The 15760-nt window shown below is 42.2% G+C and overlaps 1 protein-coding gene across 13 annotated transcripts in view; it reads left to right on the forward strand.

Annotated features, from left to right (window-relative positions):
• Nucleotides 1-15760, forward strand: part of KLHL29 (kelch like family member 29) — a 775329-nt gene that overhangs the window by 674716 nt on the left and 84853 nt on the right. For all 13 annotated transcript variants that reach the window (XM_033937815.1, XM_033937829.1, XM_033937828.1 and 10 more), the window contains one exon: nucleotides 1936-2134. In XM_033937815.1, the coding sequence (XP_033793706.1) occupies nucleotides 1936-2134 (199 nt within the window). The remainder of the gene's footprint in view (nucleotides 1-1935; nucleotides 2135-15760) is intronic.

Genomic DNA, 15760 nt, shown 5'->3' on the forward strand with positions numbered 1-15760 from the left:
CACAGTATATTACAGAATTGAAAGCATAAGTTTGAAAGTATTGAAAGTATGATGTCTAAGTGGAGGTTTTTTTTTTTCAGTTCCTGTGATGATAGTGGCTCATTTTGCACTTTTTTTTTGTGTTGTTGAGCCAAAAGATTGAGGTCTGTTTTTCTCCACTTGTCCTTGTGCATATATTCGTAAGTGTTCCATGTGAAAATCATAGCATAGACTTTAAACAGCGCATAGTATATTTTTTGTTTTTTGGATAGTTACCACGGCTGTGCCTTATTTAATAAGTGGTTACTAATTCTATAACAAAAAAACATACAATACAAGCTGAATATATGAAAAACAATCTACCATACAAACTATATTCAGAAGACCCCCACTATATCTGAGGTAAATCCAGACAGTTTCCCATTTCCGTTTCCCATTTCCTTAAATGGAGAAAAGACCTCAGTTCTTTCCAAGGATTACTGTCACTTTGAAAAATTCTATGTTAGCTGTATAATACAGCTACATAGGAAAAAAACATCCTTGGTCTACAAAAACTCCGTATGAAAACCAATTATGAAAAACTAATAATTTCTTTATAGTATTTTCTTAAATAGTATGCTCATTTAAAAATCAATCACAGTTCATAGGAAAACTTATCTTCAAAAAAATGCTCTATCCTCAGGACGTGGTTTGAATCTTAGCAGTCCACATTGTTCTCCCAGTACTGCTGACACTCTATTGCCTGGGAGAAAAAATATAGAATTCCCGACAGGCCCTGTTTCGCACTTCTTGCTGCATCAGGGGAATTTATTTGGTACTCGAGCTGCCGCTTCACTGATTCCTTTTTTGGGGGAAATACTATAAAGAAATTATTAGTTTTTCATAATTGGTTTTCATACGGAATTTTTGTAGACCAAGGATGTTTTTTCCTATGTAGCTGTATTATACAGCTAACATAGAGTTTTTCCAAGTGACAATAATCCTTGGAAAGAACTGAGGTCTTTTCTCCGTTTAAGGAAATGGGAAACTGTCTGAATTTACCTCAGATATAGTGGGGGTCTTCTGAATATATTTTGGTTGCTAATTCTATAAGCCATCAACTTGGACATCGACTTTCCACAAGTTCTTTGGTTTCTTTGTGTGTGCTTTTTGTGGAGAGAATAGGATCAATTTTTTGTTGTTGTTTCATAATTCTATAAGAAACCACCTATTTTTAGGTGGCAGGAAGGCATGCAATTGGCACCATTTTAGTCATATATACATGTTAAGTGGCCTCATAGAACACCAACTAGTAGAAAACTATCATTTGGTGGCATGTACTTTGCTAGTGGGTATGCATATGGGGCAGATTTGGGGGGAACGTAGGCAGAGTGCACATGTATATGCATAAGTAATAGAATTCTATCATTTATGTGCATATGTGCTAACCTGTTTATGTTTATTGGTATTTATAGACCGCTGTTCGATACATCATCATAGCGGTTTACATAGTACAAAATGAAAAGAAAAGAACTCCATCATTACTAAGCTGACAGCAGCTTGGGGGTTGCTGCTCACACCAGGAACGTTACAGAGGTATGGGGGAAAGGAAGCGGTGTGCATGTACGGCAGTGGGGGGGTCAGGGGAGGAGCAGGGGAGCAGAGAGGGGGACGGGTGCCTATGCCCTCACCAAGACGGTGCCCTCGGTGTGATCACCCCTCCCCGCCCCCCCCCCTCCTTATTACGCCACTGCACTAGTGGTTCCAATTGGCCTTGTCAAAAAGATGATTCTTCATAATAACTGACCTCAGAACTAGGCTTCTGCAGACCTGTCCCCATATAACAGCCATACATTGCAGATATTTGGTGTTTCATGTCCTGATCTTATTAGAGAGTGGTATAACAAGTTCACTTGCCTTAAGACAAAGGACATTTATGAAAAAGCCATCAATAAAGTGATTCTCGTTTCTTTTCAGCATGCTGCAGAGTTGTTGGCAGTGGTCCGCCTTCCCTTCATCCACCCCAGTTACCTGCTAAATGTTGTTGACAACGAAGAGCTGATAAAGTCTTCAGAAGCCTGCCGGGATCTAGTTAATGAAGCAAAACGCTATCACATGCTGCCACATGCCCGACAAGAAATGCAGACGCCAAGAACTCGGCCAAGGCTATCAGCAGGTGATGCAATGGAACCAGCTCTACAGAGTATTTCAGGCTTGACATATTCTGGCCCAGCTATTGGCAAAGAAAAATGTTGCTGACCTTAAATGAGGTCTGGATAAGTGGCTTGTTTTGCTCAATACGCATTACTAAATTACTGAGAGAAAAAAAAGAATGGCCTTGCGGTACCACCTGCCAAATACTTTACAACCACAGCATGATTTTAAAAATTATGGTATCATTGATTTCCAGACTGGGAAAAAAAACAAAAAGTTCAAGGCAAAGAGTAGGCACTCTTGCCTGACTCCCACACAAAGGGCTCTTTTTACTAAGCTGCGGTAGCGTTTTTAGCGCGCACTGCAGATTAGCGCGTGCTAACCCCCGTGCTACGCGGAAAAACTAACGTCAGCTCAATGGAGGCGTTAGCGTCTAGTGCGCGCGGCATTGTAGCGTGCGCTAAGCGTGTGCTAAAACCGCTAGCGCAGCTTAGTAAAAGGAGCCCAAAGTTACACTGATGTTAAGAGTAAGGAACTGTGAAATGCTGAATTCCCACCGGTCTGACTGCAGTCTTGAGCGAGTTGCTCAATTTCTTTGTACTCAAACCCCTTTTGAGCAGTACAAGGGTGACTACATAATTATTTTGATATGTGCTTCTAAAAATTCTCATAATACAATTAATTATAGTCATATATGGTAGGTAATTATAGAATGGATTATGATATTTCAAATTAAAGCATTTCACTGTTCGGCCCCCTTCAGGGTTGTTTAGACTGGGAGAACCTTACTAGGTATGTTTCCTCCTCCTTCCAATAACTTGGGGTCATGCTTAAAACTGCGCTTAGAGCTAAGTAAAAGTCACTGTTCAGCCCACCCAGAGTCTAGCTCATTGTCTCGCCCCTTCACGAGTGGGAACATTTCTTTCAGCCCTCGCCGCTGTTCGGTGCTGCTGCCACCAACATTGCAGCATTTTCAAAAAGCAAAAATAAGCACTTCTGAGAGATAGGAAATGCTTGCTTTTCACTTTTTAAAATGCTATGGTGCCATAGGTCATGCACTATCATGCTTCCACTAACAACTCTTTACCATACATGCCCTATCCTAGGGAGAGTGAGGGATTAATATAAATCAAGTTTCAAGTTTTATTAAGATTTGTTATCTACGCAATATCATATTTCAATGCGTATAAAATTTTAAAAGGGGAGGACAAAACAAAACATTGAATACAAATTATACACATTCTAATACAAATTATATACGTTCTAATACAGGGGTGCCCAATAGATCATAAAAACATAAGAATTGCCACTGCTGAGTCAAACCAGTGGTCCATCATGCCCAGCAGTCCGCTCACGCGGCGGCCCTCTGTTCTAAGACCAGAACCCTAACTGAGACTAGCCCTACCAGAAACTTGTCTAACTTTGTCTTGAATCCTTGGAGGGTGTTTTCCCCTATAACAGCCTCCGTGATAGACTCACTTTGTCTTGGCGATCTATCAGGCCAATCAGCCTTCCTCTCCCCGAAGTCAATTCTGCCGTCGAAGAGGAAGTTCTGGCCAGCCAACCACTGCCTGGCTGGTCCGGAACTTCCTCTCCAACGGCAGAATTGACGTCGGGGAGAGGAATGCTGGTCGGCTGACGCAGGGAAGCAGGGAGAGCTTGGGGCAGCGACGGCGGCTTTGGGGCCTGTTCCCCGATGGCAGCAGCAGTGGCAGTGGCTTGGAGGAGGGCAGGGAGAAAGAAAGAAAGAGGGCAGACAGGGAGACAGAAGGAAAGAAGAGAAACATAAAAAAAGAAAGGGGCATGAAGAGAGAAAAAAAGAAAGGGAGGCAGGAAGAAAGAAAGGGTAGGGAGAGAGGAAGAAAAAGTTGGGGGAGGGAATGAGGTCTGGAGGAGAGGAAGCATACAGACTGAAAGAAGGGAAGAAAGATTGGATGCACAATCAGAAGAAGAAAGTGCAACCAGAGACTCATGAAATCACCAGACAACAAAGTTAGGAAAAATTATTTTATTTTAAATTTAGTGATCAAAATGTGTCTGAATTTATATTTGCTGTCTATATTTTACACTATGGTCCCCTTTTACTAAACCGCAATAGCGATTCTTAGCACAGGGAGCCTATGAGCTTCGAGAGCAGTGCTGGGCATTCAGCGCAGCTCCCTGCGCTAAAAACTGCTATCGTGGTTTAGTAAAAAGAGAGGGGGGGTATATTTGTCTATTTTTGTATGGTTGTTACTGAGGTGACAGTGTATAGAGTCATCTGCTTTGACCTCTTTGAAAAAATCCCAGAATAGGAATGATAATTAACATTTTGTATGCGTACAGTGTGCTTTGTGTTTTTTTTTAAAATTTTATTGTTGGTAGATCATTTTGACTTGGTCATTTTAAAAGTAGCTCGCGAGTCAAAAAAGTGTGGGCACCCCTGTTCTAATACATAACTGGTACTGAAGGCAAGGGGGATGAACTACAATCTTTAGAGAAAGAAAAGAAACATATAGGGAAGAACACGTTTGGTGGGGACACATAAGAAAGGAAATAAAAAAGGATAATTTTCGACCTACTCGTAGGATTGATTAAGGTCTAAAAAATTCAGTGAATAAGTAAATTATGCTGTCAACATGATTGTCAGAAGAAGTGAAACATACCCCCTCTTTTACTAAGGTGGGCTAACCAATTAGCGCGCGCTAAACGCTAACACGTCCATAGACTAACGTGCACACGTTAGCATTTAGTGCGCGCTAATTTTGATTAGCGCACACTAATTCGATTAGCGCACCTTAGTAAAAGAGGGCCTAAGTCCAGGGAGCATACACTCTTAAAAGAAGAGGACGAATGCTCCCTTGATGCAGCTCCTATGCAAAACAGAAGCCCCTGTTGAGTTATTATGAGGGCTCTAGTGCCAATGATTAAAAGCAAAGTAATGAAGAATTTATATTTTATGAAAGGTGATCTTCATCAGTGACAGTTCATATTAAGTCTGTCACTTTTGACAAATGTATAATTTTGTTGTTTTATAGTGGAGTTTTTTTTTTTTTCAAACTGATGATAGATAAAAGCTCTAAATTTTAAGGCTCCTTTTACTAAGGTGTGCTAGCGTTTTTAGCACAAGCTGCATTGCCACGTGCGCTAACCATGCGCTACGCGCCAAGAACTAACGCCAGCTCAATGCTGGCGTTAGCATCTAGCACGCGCTAAAACTTCTAGTGCAGCTTAGTAAAAGGAGCCCTTAGTCATTTTGCTGGAAACATTTTTCACTGAGGGTTGTTTTTTATTCTCCACTATATATAATTTTTGATTTATGATACATTTTGTAGAACTATAAAAGAAATAAAACAAAAAGAATCCAAGGGATACCTTTTTTTTATTGGACTAACTTACTAGAACATAGTTAGAATAGCTTTTGAAGGTAATCCTCCTTCTTCAGATCAGCGATAAGTAAATGAAGACAGCTATCAGTCTTTTTTTTTTTTTTAGGCACTGAATGTGAAAACTGCTTCCTGAAATTGTATACGGATAGCATTTCCAGTGTAGTGCAATAACTGGAATAGTTAATGGCTCAGCTTCTGGATCTGCTGTCTGTGTGTAACTTTTAGGTTGTAGCTGCTCTACCATTATTTTTCAGAAGATGTTTAAAAAAAAAAAAAATTTTTATTCATTTTAAAGCTAAAAATAAGTGCAACATATTATACAGACATTTTACACTTTAACAGCACTTTAATTCAATCAAATTATATTTCATAACAAATACATGTATCTCCCCCCCCCCCCCTTCTATGTACCCAACCATTGCACTCAACCATAATTAAATTAAAAGTATTTCCCCACCCTGGATGTGTATATTCAAAGGGCAAAATCAGTAATCACTCCTTACAGAATTTTGTCAATGACTCCCAAACATGCTTAAATTTCCTACAATGTCCCTGCTGTATGGCAATCATACATTCCATTTAAAAAATGTGGCATAAAGATTCCCACCAGAAATTATCATTTAACCGGTCGCAGTTTTCAGAAGATGTTGAAGCCACATTTGTTTGATGTTTTACTCTTCTATTCTGATAGCTGTCTTCTTTTGCTTATCTCTGATCTGAAGAAGGATTGTCTTCCAAAACTAATCTAACCATGCTCTAGTTAGTCCAATAAAAAAAGTATCACTTGCTCTCGACACTCATAGAGTTCCTATGAGTGTCGGGAGCAGCACAGAGCGTTCAGCACTAAAAACCGCTATTGTGGTTTTATAAAAAGGGGGAGATTATCTTTAAGAGTGGACTAACATGGCTGTCACACCATTTCTCTCCTGATAGATTTTGGGAATTTGTATTGGCTTTGTACAATCCTTCAACCTTCCCCTCTCCTCTTTTTTTAAACTCACATCCTTCAGCAGAAAGTTCCAGAGCTTAATTACTCATTGACTGAAAAAAATATTTTCTCCTATTTGTTTTAAAAGTATTACCATGTAACTTCATGGATTGTGTCGTCCCCCCATGTCTTTGTGCTTTTTGAAAGAATAAACAATCAATTCACATTACCCATTCTACTGCACTCAATATTTTATAGATTTCTATCATATCTCTTCTCAGCTGTATCTTCTCCAATCTGAAGCGCTCTATCCTCTAACTTTTTCTTCTTAAGAGAGGAGTTCTATTACCTTAATCTTTTTTGTTGCTTTTCTTTTGTACCTTTCCTCAGTAGCATACTTAGCATATGTGACACCCGGGGCCCATCATTTTTTGACACCCCCCATCTATATGAAAAATATGATTTTTAGTAAAAATCCACATATCGCACAACAAGAGTGTACCTAGGAAAAGGCAGCATCTTAAACACTACAATGAGCACTAGAACACCAACACATACATTGTAAAACTAAACAAGCCAGATCCTGCACAGTCAATTGATCCTGCAGTCAATGCCAACTGAAAACTATGTCCTTTTCATACACACAGAACAGAGATACACCCTCGCCCAATATGGAATAATCACAAACTAAAAATAGAAATATGTAGACAGAAGTTAAACTAAACCGCCAAGAAACCAGACTCTGCATACAATGCAACACCATAACACCACAAAAACAGTAACGCATGTCCTCTAATACTGTGCAAAATATAAAGACAGTAGATGTAAATTTGAAAAAACTGATACATAACAATCGCCACTTTACAAATTAACAAATAAAAGTAAAACAAATAATAAGAAATAAGAAAATACCATTTTATTGGACTAATCCATTTTTCAATTAGCTTTCAGAGGCCAAATCTTTCTTCAGAACAGTACTGTTATGGTATCCTGTCCTGACCTGAGGAAAAGGGTTTAGTCCAAAAAATTGCCTTATTTCCATTTCTTATTTATAAAATTTTATCAATACAGTTACAATACTACTTGATTCTAAGTAAAGCAACAAAAAAATCTTTCTACCTTTTGTCGTTTATGCTTTAATCATCTTCTCTTTGTTCTCTTCTTTCTATACAGCGTTTGTCCTCTCTCCCTTCCATGCAACATCTGCATTCTCTTTGCCCCTTCCACCCAGCTTGTGCCCTCTCTCTCTACCCCTTCCATCTACTGTCTACCCTCTCTCTGCCCCTTGCATCCACTGTCCACCCTCTCTCTATTCCATATGGCATCTTCCCTCTTTCTATGTCCCTTCAATAAACTGTATATCTTGTGCCCTTTCTCTCCTTTGTACATGATTCATTTTGGCTTCACCCCCTCCCCTATGCTCTGGCATCTCTCTCTTCTCCTTTCCTTCCTTCCTTCCTTCCCACTCCACCCCATGGTCTGGCATCTCTATCTCCTTCCCTTCTCTCCCCCATCCCCTGGAATCTCCCTCCTATCTCTCCCTCTGACACCTCCTCTCCTTTCTTTCCCTCTGGTCTGGCATTTTGTCTCCTTTAGTTTCCCTTCCTTCCCCCATGCCCTGGCATCTCTCTCCTCTCCTTCTATTTCCCCCTCCCACTCCATTATCTAGAATATCACGTTTCTCTCCTTCTTTCCACCTGGTCTGGCATCTGCCTCCTCCCTCTCCCCCCTGACATATATCCATGGTCTGGTAGCTCCTTTCCTTTCCTCCCATGGTATTGGCATCTCTTTCCTCTCCCTTCCCTGGTGTTCCTTATCCCCTCTCTCTCCCCAATTGGGTGCTGCAGCATTTCTATTCCCCCTCCCCCAAAAAAATTGGGTGCAGCAGCAGAAAATTTCTCTTCCCCCTCCCCCCTTGGGTGCAACAGCAGCACTTCTCTCTTGCACCCTCCACAATTGGGTGCAGCAGCAGCATCTCTCTTCCCCCTCCCCCCTTGGGTGCAGCAACAGCATCTCTCTTCCCCCCTCCCCGGGTGCAACAGCAGCATTTCTCTTCCCATCTCTCCCATTGGCGGAGTCACAAGCTTCCCTCCATCTCTGACCTCTTGCTGCTCTTCCTTGCTTCGGGCCTTCCTCGTTGCCGGGTCTTGCCTTCGCGGAAACAGAAAATAGGCAGGACCTAGCAGCCAGGAAGGCCTGTAGCAAGGAAGAGCAGCAAGACAAGTTTTAACTTCCCTCCGTCGCTGACCTTAGCCCTAGCAAACTCATGCTCCGGGGCTCGAATGTGTGCATGCCTTCTCTTCTCCTCCCCCCTTGGAACATAACTTCTGGTTTTCTAATCTAATCTAATCTAATCTAAACCTTAAGTTTATATACCGCATCATCTCCACGAATATGGAGCTCGACACGGTTTACAAGAACTTAAATAATAGGTAGAGAAGGGTAAAGGTTTACATGAAACTTATGTGTAGAAGGGAGGAGGAAAAGGGGGGAGGATAGAGTTACAATTTGGTAAAAAGCCAAGTTTTCAGTTGTTTGCGGAATAATTGGAGGGAGCCCAGGTTCCACAATGGGATGGTGAGGTCGTTCCAAAGTCCTTTGATTTTGAAAAGAAGGGATTTTCCCAGTTTGCCTGCATAGTGAATGCCGCGTAGAGAGGGGAAGGCTAGTTTATACCTTTGGGCGGTTCTGGAAGAGTCGGGACTGGAGGAGTTGAAAGATAGTGGGATAAGGGGAGGAAGGATGCCGTGAATGATCTTAAAAGCTAGGCAGGAACATTTGAAATGGATTCTGGAGATCATTGGGAGCCAGTGTAGTTTGGCAAGGAGTGGGGAGGCATGGTCAGATTTGCGTTTTGAAAAGATCAATTTGGCTGCAGTATTCTGGATTAGTTGGAGTCTTTGAAGACTTTTTTGATAGATTTAAGTAGATGGCATTGCAGTAATCTAGTTTGGATAGGATGATGGATTGGACAAGGACGGCAAAATGTTGTTGGCTGAAGTAGGATCTTACTTTTCTCAGCATGTGGAGGCTGAAAAAGCATGATTTTGCCAAGGAATTGAAGTGGTCATTGAGGGAGAGAGAGGAATTGATAATGATGCCAAGGACTTTGCATGAGAATTCAAGCTGTAATGTATCGCCTGTGGGTAGTGCGAAAAGGTAGGGCAGGTGTTCAAATTTTGGGCCGAGCCAGAGTAATTTTATTTTTGATTCGTTTAGTTTCATCTGTACCGAGAAGGACCAGGAGCGGAGTCTCATTATGCAAGCTGTAATGTTCTCGTGGAGGTTAGTGAGGTTCTGGTCTGTCTCAAGGAGGACAAGGATGTCATCCACGTATGTGTAGATTGTTTCAAGGGGGGATAGTTGAAAGAGTTTCAGGGAGGACATGTAGATGTTAAAGAGAATAGGGGAAAGGGGTGATCCTTGAGGGACACCGCAGGATGGTGTCCAAGGAGTAGACATGGTGCCATTTGTATTGACGGTGTAGGAGCGGAGGCATAGGAAGTTTGAGAACCACTTTAGGACGGTGGAGTCAATAACGATCTCGGAAAGTTGGTAAAGTAGTATGTCGTGGTGGACGACATCGAAAGCAGCAGAAAGATCAAATTGTAGTAGGACAGCGAATTTGTTACGTGAATGTAGTTGTTGCACCTTTGAAATTAGGGAAACTAGGAGGGATTCGGTGCTGAAGCTAGGTCTGAAGCCATATTGGTAGGGATGGAGAATGAAGAATCTCTCGAGATAGGAAGAGAGCTGGGTAGCAACTATGGTTTCTAGGAGTTTGGTAAGTAGAGGGACATTTGCTATGGGACGGTAGTTTGACGGTAAGGAGGGGTCGAGATCGGCTTTTTTCAGAATAGGTGACAAGGCAATGTGACCCATTTTAGTGGAGAACAGGGCTGATAGTAGAGCAGAGTTAATAAGTCTCGTAAGGGAGGAGATGCCTGAGCAGGAATGTTTTCATAAAGGTGGGAGGGGAAAGGATCTAAGTTGCATTTGCAGGATTTCAGTCTGAGACAGAGTTTAGAGATCTGGGGTTCATATACGGGTTCAAATGTCATCCAGGATCTATCAGCCGGGATAGGATTTGAGTCCTTGGGAGGTAGAGAGTTGTAAGAGACTACTGGGGGGAAAGAACTCCTTATGATGGAAATCTTTTCATTGAAGAATTTGGCTAAGTTGTTTGCGGATGGGGGGGATGGGGAGAGGTGGAGTCAGTTTTTGAGGTTAGGTTTCACCAGATGTGGAACAGAGTACTATTTTGATTTTTTGATCTGGTGATTTTATCTCCATAGAAATTCTTCCTTGCTTTTTTTAGTACTGTGTTATAGAACTTGATGTTGTCTCGCCAGGATAGTCTGTCTGAGGGGGATTTCGATTTTTTCCATTTCCGTTCCAGGGCTCGACATTTCTGTTTTAATTCCCTGTGGTATGGAAGGTACCAGGGAGCTTTGTGGGAGTGGGAGATAGGTTTTGTAGATAAAGGGGCAAGAGCGAGGTAGGTAGTTCCGGAAAGGGTAACCCAATTATGCCAGGTTTTGGAGGGAAGAGAAGGGAAGCTGGTACGCACACCTTAAAGCCCCGAAGCATGAGTTCGCTATGGGCTAAGGTGGGGGTGGTTCGCCAAGCCAGTAAGAGGTGGGGGTTGTTTTGTTTTTTAAATGTTGAGCAGCGGCAGGATTCGCGATAGATGGCAGCCGGGCAATCATCTAAATTAGCTGGGCGCAGCACCCGGCTAAAAGGCCCTAGGGCAGTGGTAAGCAAACTCATTAGTCAAAAGAGCCAAAATCAGCAGTACAACGATTAAGATTTTTTTTGAGAGCCATACCGCATGCCCACTTGTGCTACGTCAACCCGACTGACAGCCCGCTCGTCCGCACGTAGTGAAATCGATTCATGGCAGAGCCTAGAGAATGACAGGGGGAAAAAATTTGTCTCCGTCCCCTCCCCGTAAGCTCGGTCCCCATCCCCGCAAACCACCAGATTCCATCCACACAAGCCTTGAATTGTTTTATATTGAACTTATTATATTAAAGTATAAAAAGAAACAATATTCTCTACAATTGTCAATTTATAAATCAGCGTCTTCTCCCCACTCTCTCTTCCCCATTTCCCTTCAGCGTCCTCAACCCACTCTCTCTCCACTTTCCTTCAGCGCACGCACATAAAAACAAGCAAGTAATTTTATATCATTTCATTCTATTCATTCATAGAAATTAAAGTCTAAATAATGCCAGTCACATAACAAAACATGATTTTACAAAAATAATTCCCTGCACAGTCAAGCCTGCAAGGATTACTAGATGTCTTTCAGCAGCTCCCCTCTATCCCCCTTACCTTCGTGGCCAAGTCAAAATGATCTGCCAACAATAAAATTTTAAAAACACACAGCACACTGTACGCAGAGAAAATGTTAATTATCATTTATATTCCGCGGGTTTTTAAAGAGGTCAAGGCAGATGACTTTATGCAATGTCACCTCAGTAACAACTATACAAAAATATACAAATATGCCCCCTCCCTATTTACTAAACCGCAATAGCATTTTTTAGCACAGGGAGCTGTGCTGAATGCCCCACGCTGCTCTCCACGCTCATAGGCTCCCTGCACTAAAAACCGCTATTGCGGTTTCGTAAAAAGGGGGCCATAGTGCAAAATATAGACAGCAGATATAAATTCTCAAAACGGACACATTTTGATCACTAAATTGAAAATAAAATCATTTTTCCTACTTTTGTTTGGTAATTTCATCAGTCTCTAGTTGCACTTTATTCTTCTGACTGTGCATCCAATATTTCTTCCCTTCTTTCAGCCTCCTGTATGCTTCCTCTCCTCCAGACCTCATTCCATCCCCCAACTTTTTCTTTGTTTCACCCTGCCCCCTTCTTTCTTTCTCTCTCCATGCCACCTTTCTTTCTGTATGTCTGTCTTTATCTCTCTCCATGCCCCATTTCTTTCTTTCTCTCTCCATGCCCCCTTTCTTTCTGTATTTCTGTCTTTCTCTCTCTCTCTCTTCATGCCCCATTTCTTTCTTTGTTTTACCCTGCTCCCTTCTTTCATTCTGCCCCTTCGTTCTCTCTCCATGCCCCGTTTCTTTCTTTCTTTCACTCTGCCCCCTTCTTTTTCTCTCCATGCCCCCTTTCTTTCTCTATGTCTGTCTTTCTCTCTCTCCATGCCCCATTTTTTTTCTTTCTTTCTCTCTCTCTCCATGCCCCCTTTCTTTCTTTCTGGCTCCCTGTCCCCCCCCCCTTTCTTTCTTTCTGGATCCCTGCCCTCCCCCATGCCACTGCCATTGGGAAACATGCTGCCACTGCCGCCATCGGAAACAGGCCGGCGCCGAGTTCTCCATGCTTTTCTTCCCTGCGGGGCTGACCAACTCTCGCCACCCAAAGTCAATTCTAACGTCGGAGAGGACATTCCGGGACAGCCATGCAGCGATTGGTGTCGAGTGGCGAGAGTTGGTTGGCCCCGCGGGGAAGAGGAGCAGGGCAACCTCAGAACACGGCGCTGGCCTGTTCCCCGATGGCTTGGGGGAGGGCAGTGAGAAGGGAAGGGAAGTAGGTTGGGTACCCCTGATGTAGACAAGCCGCGAGCCGCAGTTTGCCAACCACTGCCCTAGGGAGAACACTGGAGGGTAGCCAGCTGTGCACCTCCTTGGGGCGTGCACCCGGGGCGGATCGCGCACCCCCCCCCCCCTTGGTATGCCACTGCCTTTCCTAATTCCACAATATCTTTTTTAAGATGTGGCAACCAGAATTGCACACAATATTCAAGGTAAGGTCTCACCGTGGAGTAATACAGAGGTATTATAATAATCTTTGTCTCATTTTATGCCCTTTTCCTAATAATTCCTACCATTATGTTTGCTTTTTTTGTCTACTGCCATAGCTTCACTGGCTTCTGTGCCCTCTTAAATTTGTTTTTCTTCAATCCTCTCCCTCCCCCACCTGACCAGGTGGTGAAACATTAGAGATGAGTATAAAAAGGAGAGGATGGGAGACTGGTTATAACTGAAAAAACCTGCATCTTTAAGAGGGTGGAAAAACTGCCATAGTAATATTGGGTATGATAAAAGAGATGAAAAATATGTGGGAAAAATAAAAAGTTCAAAAATTCAATTCCAAAAGAGAAGAAATTATTTAGCCACAAAATACAGTGTTCCCCCGCGAATTTGCAGTTTGCGGTTCATGGTTTCACTCATTCGCGGTATTCTCTGACCACCTCTCCCTGTGCTAAAGTCAGGCTACACCAATAAGGAGCTGCGTGTCAAAGCAGCTCCTGATTGGTGTAGCCCCACTTTAGTATAGGAAGAGGTGGTCGGAGCATACCGCGAGTGATTTCCTTCACTCGCCAGCACTCCAGCTGCCCTCTCCTGCCTCCCCAGGTGAAAAACCATATTTGCAGTTCTTTGATATTCACAGGGGTTCCTGGAATGGAACCCACCGCGAATATTGGGGGAGTACTATATGTTGAAAAAAGTTTTATTTTAAGAAATCCTGATTGTATCAGAGTTATTTTGGCTATTCTAAATACATTTGGGGAAGGGAGAATATTTACAGCACATTCTTTAGCTTGAAAGAATCTACCATTTTAACCTGTATGCACAAAACTTGCCGTGCATTTTAACGATCGTCACTAAATCAGTTTTAACCAGTTTATCAATGAAGTATTGTATCTATTTGCATCTACCAATTCCCAGAATTGCAAATCGCGGGCTGTTCCATCATTTGCTGCAGCTTCCAATAATTAATCATATGTAAATACATTGCAACGAGATCATCAATATTAAAATGAGCACTATGATTGATGCCCATATGATGCACAAATGAAGCGCTGGTTTTTAATACTCTGAAATCTCTTAACAGTCTGGAGGCAGCTTTTTTTTAATGGGCATAGATGTTGTGCCCCTTGGGCCAATCAGTCTTAGGCCCCCCCAGTGCATCACACAGGATGCCAGGAAGGCCCGCCATTTTGAACAGACAGGCCTGCTGGCAAGAGGGAATGGACATCCTTCTTGCCAGATTTTCATCTAAAAAGTACAAGGTTGTGGGAGGATGTCGAGGGTTTGGGTTGGTTGTTGGGGTTTATGGGAGGCCCCCAACAACAGGAGGGAGTGGGCATTTCTCCTGCCACTCTTTAATTTAAAAGTGGGGGGTCTGGGTGGCCAAGGCAGGAGGAGAGTGGCCTTCCCTCCTGCCAGGTTTTTTTGTTGTTTTTTTTAAGTTCGGAGATGTGAGCTATCATCTGGGTGGAGGGGGTCAAGAAACAACTTTTTTTTTTTTAATGGGCATAGATGTTATGTATGTATAACACACACACACACACATATCTGCCCATGGAAAAACCCCTATTCTTCCTCCTCTGAATTGCTGAGTAGCAGAAGGCTAATTCAGGGCTTCCCCTGCCATTCAGCTGTTCGCATGTGTCAGTCACTTTCTCCATCTGATCGGATGGGATTACGGCAGAACTCCAGAAAACTCATTTACATACAAAATTGTTTGAACATCAATTGCCATTTTCAAATCAGACTTTTACCAGCCCCATAGCAGCCCATGGGATTTTAACAGCAATTTTAGAGCATTTGGGCCAGTTATCAACCAGGAAACAAAATGTTTTCAATATAATAAATAACACCAGTTATAACACAGATGCTTACACTTGTTATGCTCTTTCTTCCCTTACCATTAAAGCTATATCTCTGAAAGCAAATTGCCTATGCAGTAGTGGGGGGGGAGGGAAGCTAATTAGTAAACCAATCAATTTGTACTAGAATCTGTGTTAACTAATTAGGCATGTGGGCATGATGAGACATGTTGTGTCACACCTCTTAATCCACCAGAGACATAGCCTTTACTAATTCAGCACAAACCTTGCAGTGCCTCCTTGCAATGGTAAAATGTCTAATAACTGACATATTAAATTTGCTTTCTGTTTTCAAATGTTAAATTGTATATATGATCTTCAGAAAAAAAAAATCTGTAGGATTAAAGATAAAAGTACAGAAAATTCAGTGGGAGGATACACTAATCAGATTTTAAAAAGATAAATGCATTTTGACAATAACCTTGTCATATGTGGAATTAAAAGTATGTGGTATATTCAAGGTACTTAGAAAGAGGGGTGGAATTAGGTCAGAGGAGCAAAAGCATGTGTGGAAATTTTATCGCCTCAGTCTTGTTTGTAGAAGCATTTAATAAGAGCAAATACATTTTCATACCTCCATGCATCCTTTCATGCAGGCATAGCAGCATCACAAAACATATCCTGTGTATTCTCTGTATCCGTCATCTGGAGCAGTGATACATTTAACTGCTACTATACATCGGGACTAAGAATCTTTCACTGGCCAAAA

This window comes from Geotrypetes seraphini, chromosome 3, assembly GCF_902459505.1.
Source record: "Geotrypetes seraphini chromosome 3, aGeoSer1.1, whole genome shotgun sequence".
Lineage (NCBI taxonomy): Eukaryota > Metazoa > Chordata > Amphibia > Gymnophiona > Dermophiidae > Geotrypetes > Geotrypetes seraphini.